General features: G+C 48.6%; 1 protein-coding gene and 1 long non-coding RNA gene across 2 annotated transcripts; one reads left to right on the top strand and one right to left on the bottom strand.

Annotated features, from left to right (window-relative positions):
* Positions 1-2,141: 2,141 nt before the first annotated feature.
* On the bottom strand, positions 2,142-7,779 carry LOC119802666 (thyroid hormone responsive). The gene is made up of 2 exons (XM_038313728.1): positions 7,262-7,779; positions 2,142-2,733 (listed from the first exon to the last, which is right to left on the bottom strand). The coding sequence occupies exon 1, from the start codon at positions 7,731-7,733 to the stop codon at positions 7,281-7,283; it is 453 nt and encodes a 150-aa protein (XP_038169656.1). The 5' UTR covers positions 7,734-7,779; the 3' UTR covers positions 2,142-2,733; positions 7,262-7,280.
* A 1,611-nt stretch (positions 7,780-9,390) lies between these two features.
* On the top strand, positions 9,391-13,474 carry LOC119802667. Its single transcript, XR_005283488.1, has 3 exons — positions 9,391-9,575; positions 12,863-12,990; positions 13,076-13,474. It is a non-coding gene; the product is annotated as an uncharacterized LOC119802667 (long non-coding RNA).
* The last annotated feature ends 9,545 nt before the right edge of the window (positions 13,475-23,019 follow it).

Consider the following 23,019-nt stretch of genomic DNA (forward strand, 5'->3'; position numbering starts at 1 on the left):
CTGGAGGAACAGCCAGTGTTCTTAACTGTTGGGCCATCTCTTCAGCCCCCAGTTGGAATATTTCTAAGTTTAGAGGCTGTGGGTGTAGCTCAGTAGAGTATATCTACAGTAGAATGTTTTCTAGCAGCTACAAGGTGCTGGTCCTAGCAATACAAAAATAAGACAGAAAAACTAGCACGTGGATCAGATTTGGCTTACTGCTGATAAAGCTATGGGAAGGTTGTTTTTATGAAGCAAGGCCTCTAGTCCAGTATGACTCTGAACTCACTATGTAGTCGAAGATGACCTTAAACTTCTGCTCCTTCTGTCTCTACCTCCCCGGTGCTGGATTTATGGATGTTCTGTACGGCACCCAATTTATACAGTGTTGGGAACTGAAGCCATGTATGCTGGGCAAAAACTCTACCAACTGAGCTATGTCTGAATCCCCAGTATTGATAAAGTTTTATTAGAAAGCAACAATGTTCGTTTGTTTATGTATTGCTTGTGGCTGCTTTATAATACTACAGCCATGAAGTTGAATAATAATGACAATTTGCTTTGTAAAGCCTGAGATAGTATCTGACCTTCACCAACATCCACCAGCTCCTCTTCTGGTGCAAGGAGGGTACAAAATAAGCGAGATTATGGAGGGTTTGTGCCACATAAAGAGATTTTAATTTGATCCCAGTGAGTCCTGGGAAGTTACCAGACAGTTTAATAGGTTTGGGATTTTCTGAGACCTCACTCCTATGTAGCGCAGCAGAGTGTGTGCTTTTGATTTCCTGCCTCAGCTCGTCCATCCAAACACTAGGATTAAGACGTCACTCTTGGGTCACCAAAGGGTTTTTGCTTATGTTTTATATTTAGGGTGTGTGCTTATGCCATGTCGGGTGTATCAGACAACTTGTGGGAATTGATCCCTTCTTTAGGTAAGTTCCAGGGATCCAGCTCAGGTCTTCAGGCTTGGTGGCAAGCATCCTTCCCCACTGCTCCATCTTCCCAGGCCCCCTTAAACGTTTTTAATGAGAACAACAGGTTTGTATTTCTGAGCTCTCTATGTAATAATACAGAGCGGGGTTTGGGAAGATTCAACAGGACAGATTGAATTTGTACCTAGATGGATCACGTTGGAAAAGACAGCCAGTAGCTACCATAGTCGGTTGGAGCATGACCACTAGAAGACACATGTTACAGGCAGAAGGTCTTTGTTGCTACAAGGTCTTGTATAGCTTGGGCTTCCCTGGAACTCACAGAGACCCTCCTGTCTCTGCCTCCAGAGAGACAATTCTTTTTTTAAGTATTTTATTTATTATGTATACAATATTCTGTCTCTGTGTATGCCTGCAGTCCAGAAGAGGGCACCAGACCCCATTATAGATGGTTGTGAGCCACCATGTGGTTGCTGGGAATTGAACTCAGGACCTTTGGAAGAGCAGGCAATGCTCTTAACCACTGAGCAATCTCTCCAGCTCCCAGAGAGACAATTCTTTACAGCGCATAGAATCCAAATGCTGTCCAAACCCTTTTTTCTCTACAGACTTATATATAATCAGATTAGGTTTCAGAAGTGAGTAAAATTGGTGGGTACCTGATTTCAAATTAGGTAACAGTACAAATATAACAAATTGTTTCTGGGCAATTGTTTCAGATGAATTTGGTGTTCATGGGTGTACTTGTGAAAATTAAAAGTACAGAAAATGTTTTTTAAAAAGACACCAACGGGCTGGAGAGATGGCTCAGAGGTTAAGAGCATTGCCTGCTCTTCCAAAGGTCCTGAGTTCAATTCCCAGCAACCACATGGTGGCTCACAACCATCTGTAATGGAGCCGGGCGGTGGTGGCGCACGCCTTTAATCCCAGCACTCGGGAGGCAGAGGCAGGCGGATCTCTGTGAGTTCGAGACCAGCCTGGTCTACAAGAGCTAGTTCCAGGACAGGCTCCAAAGCCGCAGAGAAACCCTGTCTCAAAAAACAAAACAAAAAAAAAAAAAAAAAAAAAAAAAAAAAAAAAAAAACAAAAAAAAAAAAAAAAAAACAACCATCTGTAATGGGGTCTTGTGCCCTCTTCTGGCCTGCAGGCATACACACAGACAGAATATTGTATACATAATAAATAAATAAATATTTAAAAAAAATAAAAAAAAATAAAAAGACACCAACACACCATCTTTTTTTCTTTTTAATTGTTGCTGCAATAAATAGGTTTATAGGTCACCTGTGCTCAGCCTCATCAGATCCAGCAAGGTGAGGAGCTCATCCCACACACTCAACTACCTCAGTCTCTTCCGGGCTGAGAAGCGGGAGCTCCAGACAGCACATGCTCACGCTGGCGGTTAGGATGTGGGCACATGCCGGGTGCTTTTGATTCCGTGTTTCCCTGTGAGGTAGGCAGCGTCCCTGCTCTATACACGAAGGAATGTGGGCTCCGGGGGAATAGATAGCTTGTGACACCAGGCACTAAATGACCTCCGAGAGGTAGTGTCGCTCGCTAACGCCTTTGCTTTCTACTGATCTTTGCCTTGTGAAGCTCAGTCACCACCTTACACTGCTAAGGAAGAGAGACTGGGAATTGTAACAAACGTCTTAAAGGTGAGCCTGCAACTAAGTCCGCAAACTCGATCAGCTGGAGGTGGGGAAGCACCCCAGAGATAAAAGTCCCCTTCACGTCCAGCTGGGTCCGGGTCTTCCTTTCCAGTCTCAGGGTGATGTGCCGTTGAGTCTTCATCAGAGCCCCCTCTCTCCGGTAAACTGACCTGTAGAGTGGAAATGTTTCGAAAGCCAAATGTCAAAGAAAAGAAAAGAAAAGAAAAGAAAAGAAAAGAAAAGAAAAGAAAAGAAAAGAAAAGAAAAGAAGAGAAAAAAGAATGTAATCAAGCCGGGCGGTGGTGGCTCACACGGTTAGTCCCAGCATTTGGGAGACCAAGGCAGGTGGATCTCTGTGTCTCTGTAAGTTCGAGGCCAGCCTACAGAGTAAGTTCCAGGACAGCCAGAGCAGTGACACAGAGAAACCCTGTCTCAAAAAATAAATAAATAAAATAAAATCAGTTATATGGCTCCCTATGGGGTCATGAATCAAGAGTTTAAGAAGCTTGTGGTCTAGAGGGGCCAAGGCTCCTTCCAGGATCACAGAACAGATAGCGTCAAAGTCTGGACTTGGATCGCTGCTGGGAGTGGGGTGCAGATGGAGGACTCGTCCCTTTAGACCTCTGACCTCTGACCTCTGAGTGCTCCTCATCCTGCTCAGCTGCCCTGTGGGGTACAAAGGCTATGGCGAGCCGAAGATGTGGGTCTCAGAGGGTGATCTCTGAGTTTGAGGCCAGCCTGGTCTACAAGAGCTAGTTCCAGGACAGGCTCCAAAGCTACAGAGAAACCCTGTCTCGGAAAAAAAAAAAAAAAAGGAGGAAAGAAGGGAAGGAGGGGAAAGGGAGGGAGGGAGGGAGGGAGGGAGGGAGGGAAGGAGAGAGAGAGAGAGAGAGAGAGAGAGAGAGAGAACTGGTAGCACCGCAAGCATTAAGGGCTAGCAGACAAGCAGAGCAGGATTGCTTGCATTTTCTCCTCTGCATCGTGTTAGCAGAAGCCGAGAAGCAGCAAGGCTCCACAGAGGCCTGGTATACCATAGCAGGCAATAGTGGAGCTAAGAGAAGAGCCTAGATTTTTAAAGCTGTTCCGTTAGTTGGAGAATGTGGTTTCTACCCCCTCCATTGCCCCCAATTCCCATTTCCACCATAGGCTGCAGGCTTTATTGCTCTAAAGAACAGAAAACTGAATCAAACCGGGGCAAGTCCTTTGGGAGCTTCTCTTACTGCTCAGTCCTCCAGTGGTTTTGTTTGTTTGTTTGGCTGGTTTGGTTTGGTTTCTTGTGTAGCCTAGGGTGGCCTTGAACTTCTGGTCCTCCTGCCTCTACCTCCCAAATGCTAGAATTATAGGCATGCACCACCATGCCTAACAGATCTCCAGTTTCTTTCTGTAAGAGGTAATAAAAAAATATGGACTGGCAAGATGACTTAGCAGCTAAGAACACTGGCAGCAATCCTGGATGGCCTGACCTTGAACTCTGGAACCCTTGGTGGAAGGGCAGGCCAACTTCCAAAAGTTGTTCTCCAGAATAAGAGCCTGCCTGTGCTTGTACAGACATCACACACACACACACACACACACACACACACACACACCAATAACAAAACATTTCCCCCACCCACCAGGAGGCAGGCTGAGGCTGAGGAGCAAACCCGGGGTCTTCGGCTTGTTGAATGACTGAGCTAAATCCCCAACCATGCGATAGTAGCAAAATTTTTAAGTAATGATAATGCATGGAATAAAATTATATGCAAAGGATTTAAACACTATTCAAATGCCAGCCATTGCTTTACTACTGCTAACATGCAGAGGAAAAACAAACAAAGTATTGCCGTAATGCCCCACAGCCCTTCAGTGTTGATAGGTGAGCAGGAATTGAGGCTCAGCCCGCTCCCTTCCCCCAGGCTCCAGCCTAGTTGTGTTCAAAGAGCTCCTTTGGAAGGCAGCCCAGGAAGACTCAAGGGGACAGGGAGAGAGGCCTGAGGAAACAGGTCATGTTTGAGGTGAGAAAGGAAAGCGGCTCGGAAAGTGCCCGGAGCAGAGTTTCTGCCTAGTCCCTGAGGTCCAGAGCTTTCCAGGGTGTCAGAGAATGGTTCTGGGAAGAACCCTCAGCTCAAAGTTGGGCCAGATTTGCTTTTTGTTTGTTTGCTTGCTGGGTGATGTTTGGGGGTTTTGTTTGCTTGTTTGGGGTTTTTTGTTTTTTGTTCTTAGTTTTCTATATATGGTTTCCCTGTGTAGTCCTGGCTGTCCTGGAACCCACTCTGTAGACCAGGCTGGCCTTGAAGTCAGAGATCCGCCTGCCTCTGCCTCCCGAGTGCTGGGATTGAAGGTGTGCACCACTACTGCCCATCCTACCATTCTAGGTTTGGGCTTTTTGGAGCTGGTCTGGGACTCCCAGTTCTCCTACCTCGAACTCTGAACGCGGGGAGTACACCATGTCTCCTCTGGCTTTTGTTCCTTTCCTACCTACATGACTTCAGATGGGGGGGGGGGCAGGACACCTGGTAAAGTCGATTCTCTCTTCCACCGTATGAATCCCAGGGATTAAAATCAGGTTGTCAGACTTGTTGGCAGGTGTCTTCACCTACCCAGCCATCTTACCCACCCTGGAGGTACAAATCTAGTCTCAGTCCTAATTAAGGGACTGAGATGGAGCTGGCAGGTAGCCCATGGTCAAAGCCAGCGGACACTGTAGTATGACTTCTCCCTGCCAGTTTCAGGACCACTGTGAGCAGCCTCACCTATGTGCCCCTGTGTGCCAGGAAAGGCCAGCGTGGGCACATGCACATAGGAGTCATAGTGCGTGGACACACAAACACAGCTGGTTAGGATCTTCACCTGCATAATGAAAACAATAACCTCATCTTTGACAGGATATGAGGGACATGCAGGAGGGCGGCAAGTTTAAGACCAACCTTGAGATGAGACCCTGTTTCTGAAACATAAAAATAATCAAAACCTAAAAGCTGCTTTCACCTTGGTAGGTTTATACGGGAATTATACAGCAATTAAGATCCATGTTGGCGCTTCGTGCAAAGGAGATACTAATTCATGGCAGGAGAGGTCTTAGGATTTGTGGATGGCCTTAGTGGGTGGTATATGCCCTGGGATTATATGAATAGGATGTGTCCCAACTCTGGGGACAGTCCGTACCTATAATCAGATTTTATTTGCTTATATTTAGAGTTTACTTTAATGTTTATTCCAGACCCTTCCTCCCTCCCTTTTTTAAAATTTATTTATTTTTATTTTATGTACATTGGTGTTTTGCCATGGGTGTTGTAACACCCTGGAAATGGTGTTACAGACAGTTGTTAACTACTGTTTGTGAATCGAACCCAGGTCCTCTGGAAGAACAGTCAGTGCTCTTAACCACTGAGCCATCCCTCCAGTCCCCGTAATCAGATTTTTAAAGAAGCTGACTTTGAAGTTGAGCATGGTGTGGTATGCCTTTAATCCTGGTACTCGGACACTCTGAGGCAGCAGAGAATCTGAGTTTCCAGACCACCCTGGTCTACATAGCAAGTACCAGGACAGCCAGGGCTTCATAGAGACCCTGTCTCAAAAAAAAAAAAAAAAAAAAAAAAAAAAAAAAAAAAAAGGAAAAAAAAAAAAGAGGAGGAGAAGTAGCTGTGGCTTTGGAAAAGATGGCAGGAGTACTCCACCACAAGATTATCCTCTGAGTTCCACACACATTAGAGCGCACCAGCTCACAGCACACGTCATGTACACACAGGAATAATAGTAACTTTATGAAAGGACCCGCCAGATGGCCCAGCAGATGAAGGTGCCTGCCACCAAGTCTGATGATGACAGTTCAGTCCCTCAGACCCACACGGTGGAAGGAGAGAACTGATCCCCACAGGTTGTCCTCTGACCTTCCCATGTATGCCATGGCGCATGCGTGCGCGCACGCGCACATGCACGCGCGCAGACACATACACACTCTAAAGACAATAAATAATTTAAAAGCTTTTAAAAAGTTGACCTTGAAAGCTGGGCATGGTGGCACACAGCTTTAGTCCCAGCACTCAGGAGGCAGAGGCAGACAAATCTCTGTGAGTTCGAGGCCAGCCTGATCTACAAAGGGAGTTCCAGGACAGCCAGGACTACACAGAGAAACCCTTTCTGGGGTGGGGGTAACCTTGAGAATAGACTCATTCAAGTGCTAATCTACAAACACTCATGTGTTTACTAACAAATCCACAGTGCACACATACCCATGTATGCACACATACAGATGCCCTTGTACTCAGGAGGAATGTGTTCATAGACACATGCACAGCACACACACACACAGAGATGCCCATGTACTCAGGAGGCATGTGTTCATAGACACATGCATAGCACACACACACACACACCACACACACACACGATGCCCATGTATTCAGGAGGGAGACACATGCACAGCACACACATACACACACACACACACACACACACAAATACCCATGTACTCAGGAGGGATGTGTTCACAGACTATTTCCTACATACATGTATGTACATAGGCTGTTCTGTGTAGGAATTCACAGTCATTGCTTATCAATGCTGAGGAGGCCAGTTCCGGGTCCTCCCACTTGATAGCCCCGATACCCTTGACGTGAGCGTTCACCTGGCCCCCTCCTACTGAGTTATGCCACTGCTCATCTCCTCCCTCGTGTCCCTGCAGGGATTATAACCCGCTGGCATGGCCACCATTACCTTCCGTAGAGCTGGAGGCCTACAGGACTTGTCCTGTCATTTCCTGGTACTTCCTTGTCACCTCCTGGGCTTTCCGGGTGAGGTGGGTAAGGATGTGATGGAGGCTGGAGAAATGCCGATGGAACTGAGCTTCTAGGTCCAGCTCCCCGTCAAGCCTCTCCTCGTCAGCCTCCTCTTTCTCGGCGGCTTCATTCCCAGGGTCGCTGGCCTCGCTGCTGGCCACCTTGGTCTGCCACTCCTCCCTGGGCAGCAGCCCGTGCTCCACTTCTACGCAGATGGTCTTGAGCATGGTGAAGTAGGTGTAGAGATCCGGAGCTCCCTCCCGGACGGAACCGCGGTGCCCGTTCAGCTGCACATCCCTCAGAAGGCTGGGGATCATCACCACCTGCTCCATGTTCCTCACTGCCGCCGAGTACTGATCCATGACCGTCAGCAGGCAGTTCTTGGGGTAGCGTTTGGTTAGCACTTGCATGGCTGCTTTCTTTCCCAAGGAGTGCAACAGACTGCCCTGGCGCTACTTGCAGGCTTTTGAGCAGTCAGCAGATTGTCAGGATGCCAAAACCCAGCCATTGGAGCAACACAGCCTTGGTTTAAGCCAATCCCAGGGTTTGGTCCCCAGTGTCTACATCAGGTGATCCATCCAGCCTTCTGCTTGTCATTTCGGGTCTGCATGATCACCTCAGTGAGAGGCCAGCTCTTCCTTCAGCAGCTGGCCCAGCCAGCTAAAGGGAAGCTTTGTCCCCTTGGCAGCCGGAACACTCGGGGGCAGGCAATCAATAGTTCTTTTAGGTTACCTGAAGTCAAGCTGCTTTGCCGCTTGCTCCCCTCCTAAAGCGCAGAGCTCACCTCTTCAATCCAGGTGAACTGGCTGTAAAAAGAACACAGGAACAAAATCCTGAAATGGGACGGCTTGGTGCAAGACAAAGAGCCCTGAAGCCAGCCCAGAAGCCCGGTCGTAGTGGGTGTTGCCATGCGTAACCCCGGCAGTCCTCTCTACAGGAATTTTCCACCAAGCCCTTGACGGTGGCAGAACTGCTTTGCAGGACAATTTAGCCCAGTACAGCCCATATCGGTCAGTAGTTAGAGACTTGGCATCAAGTTGTTGGCTAAACTGAATTGGGAAAGAACAGTTTTTCAAAATGAATGTTAAGTTAAAGAATTAGCCACCTGTGATGACTTGAACCAATAATGCCAACACTCAGGAGGCTGGGGCAGTAGGCTCACCACCAGTTTGAGGCCAGCCTGGGTTACATAATGAGTTCCAGGTCAACCTAGGCTACGAAGGAAAATGTTACCTCGGAGAAAACAAAACTAAAATCAAAATTAATCCAGGGTTAGGAGATGTAGCTCGTGGTAGAATCCATAACAGGCAGGGCTGTTATGCATTTGATCACATAGCCACAAAAATAATAAGTAAATAAACAAAATTAAGCAAGAGAGGTTTTTGGTTGGTTGACTTCTAAACATTTTATTTTATATGTATGAGTGCTTTGTCTGTTTGTATGCCTGGTCTACCACAGGTGTGCCTGGTGCCTGCAGAGGTCAGAAGAGGGCATTTGACCTCTGGAATTGGAGTTACAGACAGTTGTGATCCATTGTGTGGGTGCTGGGACTTGAACCCAAGTCCTCTGTGAGAGCAAAAGTGCTCTTTTAAGTAAATGTTTTATTGTCGGGCGGTGGTGGCGCACGCCTTTAATCCCAGCACTCGGGAGGCAGAGGCAGGTGGATCTCTGTGAGTTTGAGACCAGCCTGGTCTACAAGGGCTAGTTCCAAGACAGGCACCAAAGCTACAGAAAAACCTTATCTAGGAAAAAAAAAATAAATGTTTTATTGATTCATTTTATCCCTATATTCATGTGTTTTTACACTTTCTGGAGAGAATTTCTTCCAGTGTTGATGCTGACCATGGGTCTAGCCTAAGGTCATGAGGCAGGACATCGTCCCTAGGGCCCCCGTGCTGCTCATAGCTGCCATGCCGCAAGACTCCCAGGCGCTAGCATGCACCTGCAAACTGAACGGTTTGGAAATCTCCAAAGGAAAAGCCTTTCCAGTACCGGTTGTGTAACCCCTTCTGAATCCACATCCAGGTCCCTGAGGGCATTACCCTCTGCCTAGTGCCCAAGCCCAGGGCCACAAGGGAGGACTAGCAAACAGAGTGTTCTGTTGTGGTCAGGCCCGGGAGAGCTGTCTCCAGCGTGGCATGGAGAGCGGCCAGAAGGGCCCCGGGAGCCTCTGGAACGACTACCTCCTACCTCTTTCACCCAGTGGCCAGGTCATCCCTGGGCCTCTTCGGCTGCAGTTAGAAACCTCAAGGGTGAGTCTCTACTGTGCCTCCGCACCGCAGATCCACGGGCAGGGGCTCCTCCCGAGTGCCTGGCCTTCGCGCCTCAAAACCTTATTTTGGTTTGGTTTTCTGAGACAGGGGTTTTTCTGTGTCGCCTTGGCTGTCATAGAACTCACTCTCTAGACCAGGCTGGCCTCAAACTCAGAGATCCACATGTCTCTGCCTCTGGAGTGCGATGATTACAGGCGTGGCCTCCCTTGCCCAGTGCGCCTCACGGTGTATTCTGCCTCTGCATCTTTGAATCCCAAATGAGGCCGGCCTATTCCCAGACACAGTTCTGGGTTCGAGGCAGAGGAGTAGGATGAGTGGGTGTATTAGCAGCAAAGGAGGACGTGGGCTGACAATCGGGTGAGTAAATGAACTGTGCGCACGGACACACGGGAGCCACAGGAAGTGGAGAGAGGGGGCTGCAGAAACACCCAGACAGCAAACGAATAACCAAGACGGCCTCCGGGTCTCCACAACAGCCAGAAAGCCCTGGATAAGACGTCACCAGCCTACGCGTCACAGAAGACAGACTGAGCTGGGGGCACAGGCATGAGGACCTGAGTTTGCTCGCCAGAACCCACATAGAAAACTGGGTGTGTTAGTGCGAGAAGATGAAAACAGGAGAATCCTGGGGCTGCTGGACTGGAAAGCTGAATTGCTGATCCCCAGGTCCCAGAGAGCCTCTTTCTCAAAGGGCAGGAGGGTTCCTGAAGAAAGGTACCCGAGGTTGGCCTTTGGCTTTGCACGCATGCATACGCCCATACACACGTGCGCGCGCACGCAGAGACACGCAGTAGTCCTAAGGCTGGATTCATACAGTCTAGCTCTTGAGAAGGAAAAGAGGCAGGAAGGGGAAACAGGGTCTCTTCAGCGGTACAGTGTTCCTGCTCTCACAGATGCCGTATCTGAGTCAGCTGGGTGGAGGCCGCCAAGAGACTCTTAGGAAGGAGGGAAGTGTGGAAGCTGGCCTGGTCCTCAATCTTTAGCTCAGTTCCCCAGCCTTGGGCTAAAGAGTAGAACCCTTGCCTAGCAGCAGTGAAACTCTGGGTTCCAAGATTCTCTCTCTCTCTCTCTCTCTCTCTCTGTCTCTCTCTCTGTCTCTCTCTCTCTCTCTCTCTCTCTCTCTCTCTCTCTCTCTCTCTCTCTCTCTAACACACACACACACACACACACACACACACGACTTTCTCTAGTCTTCCTTTCCAAGACGACAACCACATGGAGAAACTGAGGCTGGCCCATGTGACTCCTGGGATAACCTCGCCCTGAGTGCTCCAAGCTGGACCAACTGAATTGGCACCAGAGGCACTGGGGTCAAGGGCCTGGCCAGGAACACCATGTGAATCTGGAGCAAGGGCAAGACGAGCAAGTGGTACCCAGGCTGCCAGACCCCAAGTAACCTCAGCTGGCACCGAGCCCAGGTGGCGACTGCAGACCAAGGGAGGGACAGACAGCCTTTCTAGGCTAAAAATCGTACCTACATGTCTGTGGGCGCCAGGCTGTTCTGCTAGCCTGCTAGGAATCTTAATCTCTCTCTCTCTCCCTCCCTCCCTTCCTATCTCCCTCCCTGGCCCCCTTCTCCTCTTCTCCCTTCCCCATCTACCATGCTAAGATCAAGGCTCAGAATCTTCCTGGGCAATACATCCTACTACTGAGCCGTCTACTCCCACCTCCTAGATGTTTTCCTTAACAGTTCCCTCCAGTCCAGAGTCCAGCAGTCCAGACCTGAGGGTACAGCTTAGTAGCAGATGGCTTCTCGGCACACTAGAAGGCCCTGAGTTTGACCTCCATTGATGTGGGTACACACCCCCCAAGGTCAGCGGCCTTCTATCTGTGATCTGCCCTGCTCCTGCCCTCAGTGGCTTAACCCACACAGTGTGCTCTGAGCCTTAGAGAAGCCCAGAGCCTCCTGTGTGTCCTAGCACATTAGGCGGTTGAGATCTGGAGGAGAGCCATGATAACACATGGAATCTGCCTGCACCACCACCCTGTCTACTTTGCGATGTACATCAGGGAGACGCAAGGTAACACACCCAGGTCACTCACGTCACCGGTAGGGCAGCAGCCTCCGATGTTCAGAAAGCAGCCATGTGGCTTCTCAGGCCCTGCCCAACCTAACTCCAGACACTTGTTATCTCTGGGAAAAGGAGAGTGGACGCATCCAGACCAAGGAACACGTGCTATCCACCACCCAAAAATTCCTTAAAGGGACAGCTGGCTCCATATGTGACAAGCCTCTGCAGACCTCAGCCTCCTGCCTAGAAACTGGAAGAATTAGGCCAAAGGGGGCGATTTTTCAAGCTGGAGACATCAGGACTCTAAGGACTGTTTATCGAGAAGGGGACGGACGGAGACCCTTCCCTGGCGACCTCAGTCGCATCAGGACCTCCAGGTTCTTCCCACTGCTGGCTGTAATGTGAGTCTATGCAGCTCAGAGAGCCTACTGACAGCAGACTGTTAGGCTCTGTATGAAGTCCTGACCAGCATGGACCCCGGAAGCTGGCAGGCCTTCCTATCCAGCCCCACTCCCAACTTCCCCTATCCAACCCTGCCCCCGCACCAGTTCTGGGAAAAACCAGTCCTTCCTGTGGCTGATGCAATGGGCTCACAGGCCAGGATCCCAGGCCACACTGGGCTTCTGAGGCTGTGGAGCAGGAGAGCTCCTCCTGAGTGCTCCCTCACGGCTCCATCATCACAAGCATGGAATTGTCACGGCTGCAGGACTATGGTGGTCTGGCCACACGGCCCCTCAAATCTACCGATGAGGAAGCTGAGACCCCAATTTCTATTTGCAGCCACATTTTGCTTCCTCTGCTGGGAGAACTTCATCTGCCACGTTTATCACTATCTAAAAGGCTCTGCTATTTTAAAACCCTGTCACCAGACAATTCTTGTCCCTGTTTTGTGCTTCTCTGGGAACCCTTGGGAGGCAACATGAAGATCTTTCCTCTTCCCCTGCCCTGCAGTTCAGGATCCTGTTTCCTTCCTTGCTTACCAAAAGGGTGAATGGTATATATTGATTTGTGCATGCCTTTTTTTCTCTTTCTTCCTTTCTTTCTTCCTTCCTTCCTTCCTTCCTTCCTTCCTTCCTTCCTTCCTTATTTTCAAGACTAGGTTTCTCTTTGTAATAGTCCTGGCTGTCTTGAAACTTGCTCTATAGACCAGGCTGGCCTTGAACTCAGAGAGATCCACTTGCCTCTGCCTCCCCGAGTGCTGGGATTAAAGGCTTGAGCCACCACTGCCCGGCTCTTCTATATTTATCTACACAGGGTTTTGGGACTCCCTGTGTTCTAAGGCTGACCTTGGGTTATCTGGTCTCCTGACTCCACCTCACCAGTGCTCCACAAGGACAGGTGATGAAGGAAAAGCCCGGACGTCTGGCTTCCCTGTGTTCCAGGTGGGGTTTTATTTATTTATTTATTTATTTATTTATTTATTTATTTATTTATTTATTTTAGACTTCCATTGCTTTCATTCCGCAGGCTTTTGCTGGGCTCCTCTGAGTGAAATACTGGCCAAACAGAGCTCATCCGGAAAGCCCAGGACCCAAATAGCCTACCTGCTTCCTCTGCCTTGGTCAATCCCTTTCTCAGTGAGCTGTGTTTAGGAGAACTGTTGGTCTTACCCCAGGGCCAGTCCCCAAGCTAGGACCCTAGCCAGTGTCCAGGAAGTGATTGGGGACCCCTCGCCTTCTCTGGGCAAGTGCCGGCAGGAGTCATTGCTGCTGATGGAAGAGACCTTAATCAAGATAGGATCCGTAGGGGCTGGAGAGATGGCTCAGAGGTTAAGAGCACTGTCTGCTCTTCCGGAGGTCCTGAGTTCAATTCCCAGCAACCACATGGTGGCTCACAACCATCTGTAATGAAATCTGGCTGCAGGCATACATGAAGGCTGAATACTGTGTACATAATAAATAAATTAAAAAAAAAAGATAGGATCCGTAAACTTGCTGAGGGTGGTGGCACACACCTCCCAGCGCTTGAGAGTTAGAGGCAGGAGGATCTGGAGTTCAAAGCCAGCCTGACCTATACAACCTAATTCTGTCTCAAAAAGCAAAGCAAAGGAACAAAGATTGGCCAATAGATGCCATTCTGAGCCTTCTCAGACTTCCGGCCTTGAGCATCCCTGTCTATCCTTACTGCCTTCTTCCTTTGGGGCCAGGGCTTCGCGGGACCAGACTCCCGCACAATTCTGCCCTTCATAGTGTCTTGAGGTGAGAGGACCCCATTCCTCCTTTCTGAAAATAACCCCATGGCTTCCTCTGTTACTTTACATCTCTGCTGTCACAAATTTCCCTAAATCTAATGTCTCAGAGGGACGCCTGTCAATTTGTTACATTACAGCCTTAGAGGTCAAGTTCAAGAATGGATCTCACTGCCGGGCAGTGGTGGCGCACGCCTTTAATCCCAGCACTCGGGAGGCAGAGGCAGGCGGATCTCTGAGTTCGAGGCCTGCCTGGTCTCAGGACAGGCTCTAGAAACTACAGGGAAACCCTGTCTCAAAAAAAAAAAAAAAAAAGAATGGATCTCACTGGCCTAAAATCAAGATGTCAGCCGGGATGCAGACCCTTCTGGTCCTGGGGGAGGATTCACTTGGTGGCCTTTTCCCAGCTGCTAGAATCTGCTGTGCTCTTTCGTACGTCCGTCTGTCCTGCCTTCCTCCTCTTCTGCCATCTCTCCCACCGCTCCGTTGCCTCCTTTCCCTCCCCTGCTCTCCCTTTCTTTGCTACTTACACCAAGCACACCTGGATAGTCCCAGTCTCAGTGCCTGCTGACTAGTAATCTTAATTCCTTCTACAGCCTAATTCCCTTTTGGCCTGTAAGCCATCTTAGTCCCAGGGGTTAGGTGACAGAGACCTTTCGGGTCATTATTATGCCTGTCATTCTTCTCATCTCTTCCGATTCTGATTTCACAGCCTATGATATCAATTTAAGGGAAATTTTGCATTGAAGCCAGCAAACAAGAGAAGGAAGAAGCTGGCGTGGCTGCAATCCTCTTACGTTAGCTCTCAGGTCACCTCTACAGAACAAGGAGCAAAGTCCAGCTAGTGAACCACCTGCTGGTCAAAGTTCAAAGCCTTATCGTGGCCTCACTGGCCTTCTTCCCTGCCAGCAGTGAACTAACCTGACTTCCTCTCCATGCCAAGTTCCAGTCTGAGCACACACTTGCACGCACGCATGTACGCATGCACTCACACACATGTGCACGCACACACGCGCGCGCGCGCGCACACACACATACACAAGCACACACATGCGCGCACACATACACACACACGCACGCACACACATACACGCACACATACACACTCATTCACGCACACATGCGCACATAACGCACACACCATGTGTTCCCGGACTCAGAATCATCTGCTTGTTCACTGGTGGTAGGAGAGGGGAGAGGGAAGAGGCAGGGATGGGAGCAGGGAAAAATGTAGAGCTCAAAAAATATCAATAAAAAATTAGGGTCCTCCCCCCCAGAAAAGAAGGTGGTAGGAGAAAAATCCTTCCATCTTTCCAGACACTCACAGTCGAGACCCCAGGAAGCTCAGAGTCGGAGGCTGCCAGGGAAGGACGGACAAACACACCACCCAGTGGGCCAGTTCAGCAGAAACAGATGAACCCCAAAGCACAGGCAGGTGGAGATAGAAAGTGCTTCGCTTATCCTGGGAGCTTGGATTACTCACTACATGGATTTAGCAATGAAGAAAACGTTGGGAATGATCTTATACACAGAATGTTAAGGGAGAAATAGTTTCTTCCTCCTCCCTTCCTCCTTCCTTTCTTTTCTCCCTTCCTTCCCTCCACATAATGTACATATCCACACACACATATGCACAGACAGAAACACACTATTATACTACATATCATAGATATACACATGTATTGCACACCATGAGCCGTATTTGTGGCATAGTATATATAATAAAGGATGTATGTATAATCTTTCTGATTTCGTGCATCTTTACCTTATCTACAAACATATAAATGTGCAGTAAATGAAAACTTAAATAGGGCTAGTTTGGTGTCACAAGTCCCAGCACTTGAGAAGCTGAGGCAGGAGGATTGCCTGATGGAGGTCAGCCTGGGCCATGTGATGAGACCCTATGGCAATAAAAGTAGCGGGGGGGGGGGGACTGGAGAGATAGCTCGGTGGTTAGGAGTATTGACTACCTTTGCAGGGGACCCAGGTTCAGTTCACAGCCCCCACGTGTTGGCTTACAGCCATCTGTGACTAACTCCAGCTCCAGGGGATTGATCTTTTTCTCTGGGCTCTGTGCCTGCAAGCACATGGCACACCCATGCTTACACAGGCAGAACACGTATGTACATAAAACAAAAAGAAATAACTACTTTAATAAAGGGGGTGAGTATAATTCAGTGCTAGAGCTTTTATTTAGTACCAGCATAGGGCTGTTTCCAGCATTTCAAATGAGAGGAACTTGCCACATGATAAAAACCACAAATGTAAGTAGCTATCACTTGGTGGGGTGGGGAGAAAATAGTATAGTTACTATATATTTGTTAGGTCTTGTGTATCACGCTAAGAAATGGGCACATTGATATTCATAAATATCTGCTACTTTTAACACTGCTTAGAAAAAAGCCAGACGTGATTGTGTGTACTGCGGTCCTAGCCCTCCAGCATTCTGGAGGCTGAGGGAGGAAAGCCGTGAGTTCAAGGACGGCCTGAGCTTTTATTTACTGAGACTCTGTAACAGAGTTGGGGAGGGGTTGGGATTCCAGGTGGAAATACCAGCCCGACGAGAAAGCTCAAAGGCTATACACACCGGATTTGGCAAAGCTGTGGCTCCTTCCCGAACTCCAAAGTAGCTTCCCAATCTTCCTTTTTTTCTCTTAACTCCTCAAATCCGGCCTCACCCCCAATAGCCGTATTTTCTGACAAGATCTTTCCTCCCCCACTGTGGAACTGGCGCAGAATAAGAGTCCATCCTGGCTATCGGTTTTCTGACCACCAGGCTTGTCCGTAGCCCGGCACAGCAAGAGCGAGCGCCTGCCGCTCTGGTTCCGGCCAACAGAGGGCACCGCCGGGCAGTGCTGTGGGCCTCTGCGGAGACCATGCCTCTAGGACACAGGACTCAAAAAAAATAGCTAAACCCTGACCTCAGAGAGAAATCTGAGCTCCCTCAGGAACTTGAAGGGGAAATTTCTTTGGAGAACCGTCCAGGGTCTCCTGGCTTGTTCCCAAAACGGCTTTCCAACCAGAAAGTAGAGGGAGCTGCCTGTCTCCTAAGGCCACAGAGAGGAGTTTAAGGAAACCACCTTCCCATATTCCGTGAGGTCTGGAATCCGGCTAGCATCTGAAAAGCTGGTCTCATTCTGAGATCTCTGCCTCTCCAATTGGTGACCATCTTTTGGCGTTTGAAGCCAAAATGTCTCCTCTTCCAGGGAGACCCTCACCTGACGTCTTCTAGCTGATCCAGGTTGTCCCCACAAAGTGCTTCTGTGCTAAGGATGCTACTCCGATAACTGCTCACTTGAGTCTGAGATCTTTGAGGACAGGGATGGTGGGCTATAGTGTGTTCCATCTTTTTCAGAGGAAAACACACACATATACACACTACTAAATGAATGCATTTTTTTAAAAATCAGAATTATCCATAATCCAGTACTTTTTTTTTGGTACCATAAAAGAGCAAGAATGTCCCCCTTCCTTGCCTGCCCAGTCAATCCTATCTCCATTGATAACTGCTAAGAGAGCCACATGGGTCCTTTCTGTGGTCACACACTCACACACTTTTATAATTTACGTGGTACGTCTTAGCCTTGGTTTCGGTTCCCACTTCACCTTGAATATCCTTTGTGTTAGTCTGCACACTAATTTGCCATGTGGTGACAGTGTGTATGTCTGTGTGTGTGTGTGTGTGGTGTGTGCTGACGACATCAAAATATCATACAACGATCCCCAAACAGAAGCTTAGCACCCGAGCTGGGCCTGGGGTCACACATCTGTAATCACTGTACTCAGGAGACCCAGGCAGGAGGACCAGGATTTTCAGACCAACATGGGCTCCATGGGGAACTCTGATCTCAAAACAAAACAAAACACCCATCTGGATAGATTAAGCAATAATCCCCCATCCTTCCCTCTCACGAGTCTTGGTTATCAATCATCTATGCTTCTGTGAATACCTCATTCCTTTTAATGGATGAACATTATTCTTAATAGGAGATATCAAAAAATAGGAGACATCATTTGTTTAGTCATTTTCTGATAACAGATATATTAAGGTGTGTGCACGCATGCAAACACACACACACACACGCACGAACACACACAGGTACAAGAGCACCCTATGGGTAAAACAAACAGTGCCTATCACCTGTCTGCCCACAGAGGATTCCTGGAGATGATTTGAAAGAAGGACATCTCGGAAATGGACTTCAGAGACATAAAAGTGAGTGGTTAAAATGGGGCGGCACACACAGCCTTAGCATGAAGATGACTGACCCCACCTCAGACTCTCCAGTGAGTTTGGGTCCTAAAACACTCTCACTTCAGCATTGTGACCTGAGGCCCCACAGCAGGAAGCGTGGTGACCCTGCTGTGCCGCTGGGCTCCATTTGGAATCTTAAACCCACACAGGTGGAAAAAGTCTGCTCTCTACAGCCCTGTGCCTCATGAGTCATCAACACTGTGTGATAAAGCCAGGGTGGCAAAGCCTCGGGGCAAACTGACTCCTGGAAGCTCAGACTGCCTATGTCATGCTGGGTTGGCTTCCCGTTCTGTAACCTGTTAGCACCACCTTGGGAGAGGCAAACTCACCTTCATTTAATTCCAGTCCTAGTGCCTAAAAGCCAGACTGGCTAGTCTCTTGTAGAAACAGTGACTCACGCAGAAGTGGTAGGAGGAGGACAGGGAGCCACAGGGAAGGAAAAGAAAGAAGGGTGGATCCAAGGGAGAACACATTGAAAGGAGAAGGAAACAGAAAAGAGAGAAAAGAAAGGCAGACACGCAGAGAAAAGAGCCGGGCAAAGACCAGCGTTAAATCAGTAGGAGAAACCAGTCCCAGTGACACACTTTTTAAATTGATTTTTGTTGAGCTCTACATTTTTCTCTGCTCCCCTCCCTGCCTCTCCCCTCCCCTTCTACCCTATCCCACGGTCCCCATGCTCCCAATTTACTCAGGAGATACTGTCTTTCTACTTTTCATGTAGATTAGATCCACGAATGTCTCTCTTGGGGTCCTCATTGTTGTCTAGGTTCTCTGGGATTGGTACCACACATTCTTAATGCCACATTTGAGAGGCAGAGGCAGGCGGATCTCTGTGAATTCAAGGGCCGCCTGGTCTGCATATCGAGTTCCAGGCCAGTCAAGGCTACACAGTGACACCCTGTCACAAGAAACAAAAAACAAACAATCAGAAAACAAACCACACAACACACACACACACATAAACCAAACAAAATCATTAAAACAAAAATTAAAGGGAGAAAGAGAAAACAGAAAAGAGAGAAAAGGGACAGAATAAAGGAAGCGTGGGCACTGGGGAGGGGAGTGGGCCTGGACGTTCTTCCAGAAGAATGCTCCTGCATCAGATCCAGCAAATCACTAGAGACAGGTGGGGGAAGCTTTGGCTTGGCTGTTGGTCTGGCTGTCAGCCAACCTGGCTTGCAGTGCAACCCCCCCACCTCCCGCCCATGAGTGGCAGTTTGTAGGGATCTGTTCTTCCGGGTCCTGAACTCAGACAGTGAGGCTTGAAGGCAAGCACCTTTACCCGCTGAGCCATCCCTTTGGCCCAGATAAGCTGATCTAAAAACAATTGTCACACAGCTGTGTGATACCAGAACATGAGGCAAAAACAGAAACAGGGATGTCCGCAAACTGTGTCCTCAGAGGGTAGCATGGCAGTCCTAGGGATTTTTTTCTTTTCTTTTTTTCTTTTGAGACAAGGTTTCTCTTTGTAGCCTTTGACTGACCATAAACTCACTTTTGTTGTTGTTGGGTTTTTTTGTTTTTTGTTCCCCCACCCCCAGACAAAGTTTCTCTGTAGCTTTGGAGCCTGTCCTGGAACTAACTCTTGTGGACCAGGCTGGCCTCGAACTTCACAGAGATCTGCCTGCCTCTGCCTCCTGAGTGCTGGGGTTAAAGGTGTGCACCACCACTGGGCAGTAGTCCTAGTAATTTAGCAACAGGATAAAGCCCTTAAAAAAGTGCACATCTCTGCACAGGCACTTAGACATAAGGAATGCTTATTGTGTTGCTGCTTACGCTACAGGGAAAGAGGGAGAAAATAGGAAGAAATAAAATGTAGCTTCATCCATTTAAGACAGATTCATGTAACAGCTGTATAGCTACAGTGTTGGCACAAGGCTGGGGCTGGGGCTCATGTTAGGTCTCTGACTGGGAAAAAAAAGGCTTGCTGGAGTGTCCATTAATGTGTCAAAATGGATGCTGACCACCAGGTTCTCCCTGTACCCCTCAGCCCCTACCTGTCACAGGGTATGGCTGGCATACCCTGCCCCCTACCCTAAACTTCTCCAGCCCAAGCACTGGCCTTACCCTTCCCCTTGCTGTCCTTCCCTATATAATCCAACCATTTTTATTACCTCTTCTTTTTCATCCACCCCTCACCCTCTTGGCCTCTTGGTCTGGCTCTCCCCTCCCCCGCGCCCCCCTCACGTGGCTCAGGTCGTGTCCACTCTGGACTCTCCCAGATGTCCCTGCCTCTGGCTATCTCTATCTCTCCCTTTTATCTACAATAAACCTCCTCCACCATACCTAGGAGCCGTCATATCCTTTCCTTTTTATTTCTTTTTTTTCCTCTCAGCTCAATTGGTTGAACACTTGCCTAGCATGCAGGAAAACCTGGGGTCAATCCCTGGCACTCAGTGGCACATGTTTGCAATGCCAGGACTTTGGAAGGTCATCCTCAGCTCTGTAGTGAACTGAAGGCCAGTCTGAGCTACGTGAGACCCTGTCTCAAAGCCTAAGGATAAAGGTGGGGAGTAATTCGGACGGATACGGACACCCTGGCTTCCACGTTCATGCTCACACAAACACACATGTGGGTGCGTGCGCACCCACACACCCACGCCACATATGTGTACCGAAAGATAAAGTTTCTAGTTTAAAAGATTTTACTTATTTTTATTATTTTAAAATTTAGTGGGCCTGGGGAGATGGCTCAGCAGCAGTTAAGAGCACAGGCTGCTCTTTCAGAGGTCCCCGGTTCAAATTCCAGCACCCACATGGCAGCTCACAACTGTCTGTAAATCCAGGTCCAGGGGATCTGATATCCTCATTAAGACATACATGCAGGCAAAAACACGAACGCCCAAGAAATATATATATATATATTATATAATAAATATATATAGTGAGGAGGGTTATGTGCCTAGGAGGCCAAAGGCCCCGTACCCCAGGAATTGGTATAGTAAGCTGATGGGAATCTCTGATCAAGGTGCTGGGAATCAAACTCAGGTCCACTGGAAGAGTGGTGTATGCTCCTGAACTAATCATGTATTTCTCTAGCCACAAATCAATATTTTTCTCAAATAAAAATAAGGAGGTCAGGCGTGGTGGTACATATCTTTAATCCCAGCACTCGGGAGGCAGAAAGAGGTGAATCTCTGAGTCTGAGGCTAGCCTGGTCTGTAGAGAGTTCCAGGACAGCCAGGGCTACACAGAGAAACCCTGTCCCAATACAGATAATAAAGTTCTGGGGAAATGTCTTAGTGGTCAAGAGTGTGCCCTGCTCTTACAGAGGACTGGGGTTCAGTCCCCAGCACCCACATCCAGCAACTCACACAGGCCTGTAACCCTAGCTCCTCAGAGTTCTGATACCTCTGTGGGCACCTGAAGGCACCCACAGACACATGCACACAATTAAAAGCAATAAAAATAGAAATGCTGCCAGGTGGTAGTGGTGCACCCCTTTAATCCAAGTGCTCAGGAAGCAGAGGTAGGCAGATCACTGTGAGTTCAAGGCCAGCCTGGTCTACAGAGGGAGTTTCAGGACAGACAGGGCTACACAGAGAAACTCTTGCCTCGAAAAATCAAAACCAAAAAATGTTGATACAGGTTTGGCAAATCCTCCGCTCATGTACTTGCAGGACGAAAACAGTGCCAGGCGCGGAGGCAGACGCCGATAATTCCAGCTCTTGGAAGGCTGGGACAGAGGGGTGGGAGTTTGAAGTCAGCCCAGCCTACATAGTAAGGGCCCTTTCATAAATACGTAAACAGATGAATCAACAGAAATAAAGAAAAAGAAAAGAGAAAGGTCCTTCACGATATGGGGAAATCCCCGAGTTACTAGATGAGGAAATAAATGTGCACCCGTATGTATGTGTGCATTTAAAACCGCACAATTCAAATGTTCTGACAGGATAAACCCGTGACAGGGTGTCCCTGCTCAGAGCCATCTTGAATTTCAGCTCCGTTCCACCCTTGGTGAATTGTTTTAATCATCTGAAATCCAGATTGGTTCCTCCCCACGAGCCCGGCGCTTTCCCTGTGGAGTAAATTTTCTCAAAGTTTCTGGCAGGAGGCCAACTCCCGTTCTGTGCTCTCACTGTGAAGCCCAGTAATTGAATTCACCAGAAAACTGCCTGTCTCCATAGCAGCAGGGGGTCATCAGCTATAAGCCAGGTCAGGGCTTTGCCCCTGGGGCATCTTGGGTTGCTGTTTTTTTTTTTTCCAAGAAAACAACTTACGAATGTCTTCATGACGGTTCCATCCGAGCAAGCAGTGACCCTCCCCAGCGATGGTGACTAACCCTATGGTGAGCAGTGTGGAACAATATTCCCGAGGGTACAGTTAGTGGCATCTGTCCTTTAGCAGTTGTCATAGCCCTCAAACTGGGCTTTAAGGCCACAAAACAGGGAGGAAACGGTGTCTGCTCCTGGAAACATAGTTAACCACCCCAGATTCGTGAATCAAGGGGAGCCGGACACCTACCACTTTACGAAACCAGTACAGTGCCTACCTACATTCTAAATATTTGTCCTGATACTCTCAGATAAGTATAGCTCTCTCCCCTCATCAAAACAACATCTCCTGGCAACAGATAGGGACCATGACAGGAAACCACATGAGATCTAAGGACACAGAAAAAGTGACAGTGTGGTCTAACCCAACAGGTAAAACTGCAGCATTGAAGACTCAGGGATTGTAACAAGAGAGCTGACAGGAAGACTGCAAGAGCCAGGGAAGCAGAAAGTTGGCTGTGCCTCCTAGAAATGCCCGTGAAGTCTCAGCAACACAACCGCCTAAACATGACCTGAGCAGGGATGGCGTCACCGGACTTGCTAACAAGGAACGCGGTAGCCCCTGGGGTGGTGGATCTCAACCTGTGGGCGATGAGCCCTTTGGGTCATAGGAATCGCATATCAGATATCCTGCATATCAGATATTTACATCATGATCCATAACAGTAGCAAAATCACAGTTCTGAAGTAGAAT

The sequence above is a fragment of the Arvicola amphibius genome, chromosome 12 (genome assembly GCF_903992535.2).
Source record: "Arvicola amphibius chromosome 12, mArvAmp1.2, whole genome shotgun sequence".
Taxonomy (NCBI): Eukaryota; Metazoa; Chordata; class Mammalia; order Rodentia; family Cricetidae; genus Arvicola; species Arvicola amphibius.

Coding starts and splice junctions, on each gene's coding strand:
- LOC119802666 (XM_038313728.1), bottom strand. CDS start 7,733: ATGCAAGTGCTAACCAAACGCTACCCCAAGAACTGCCTGCTGACGGTC.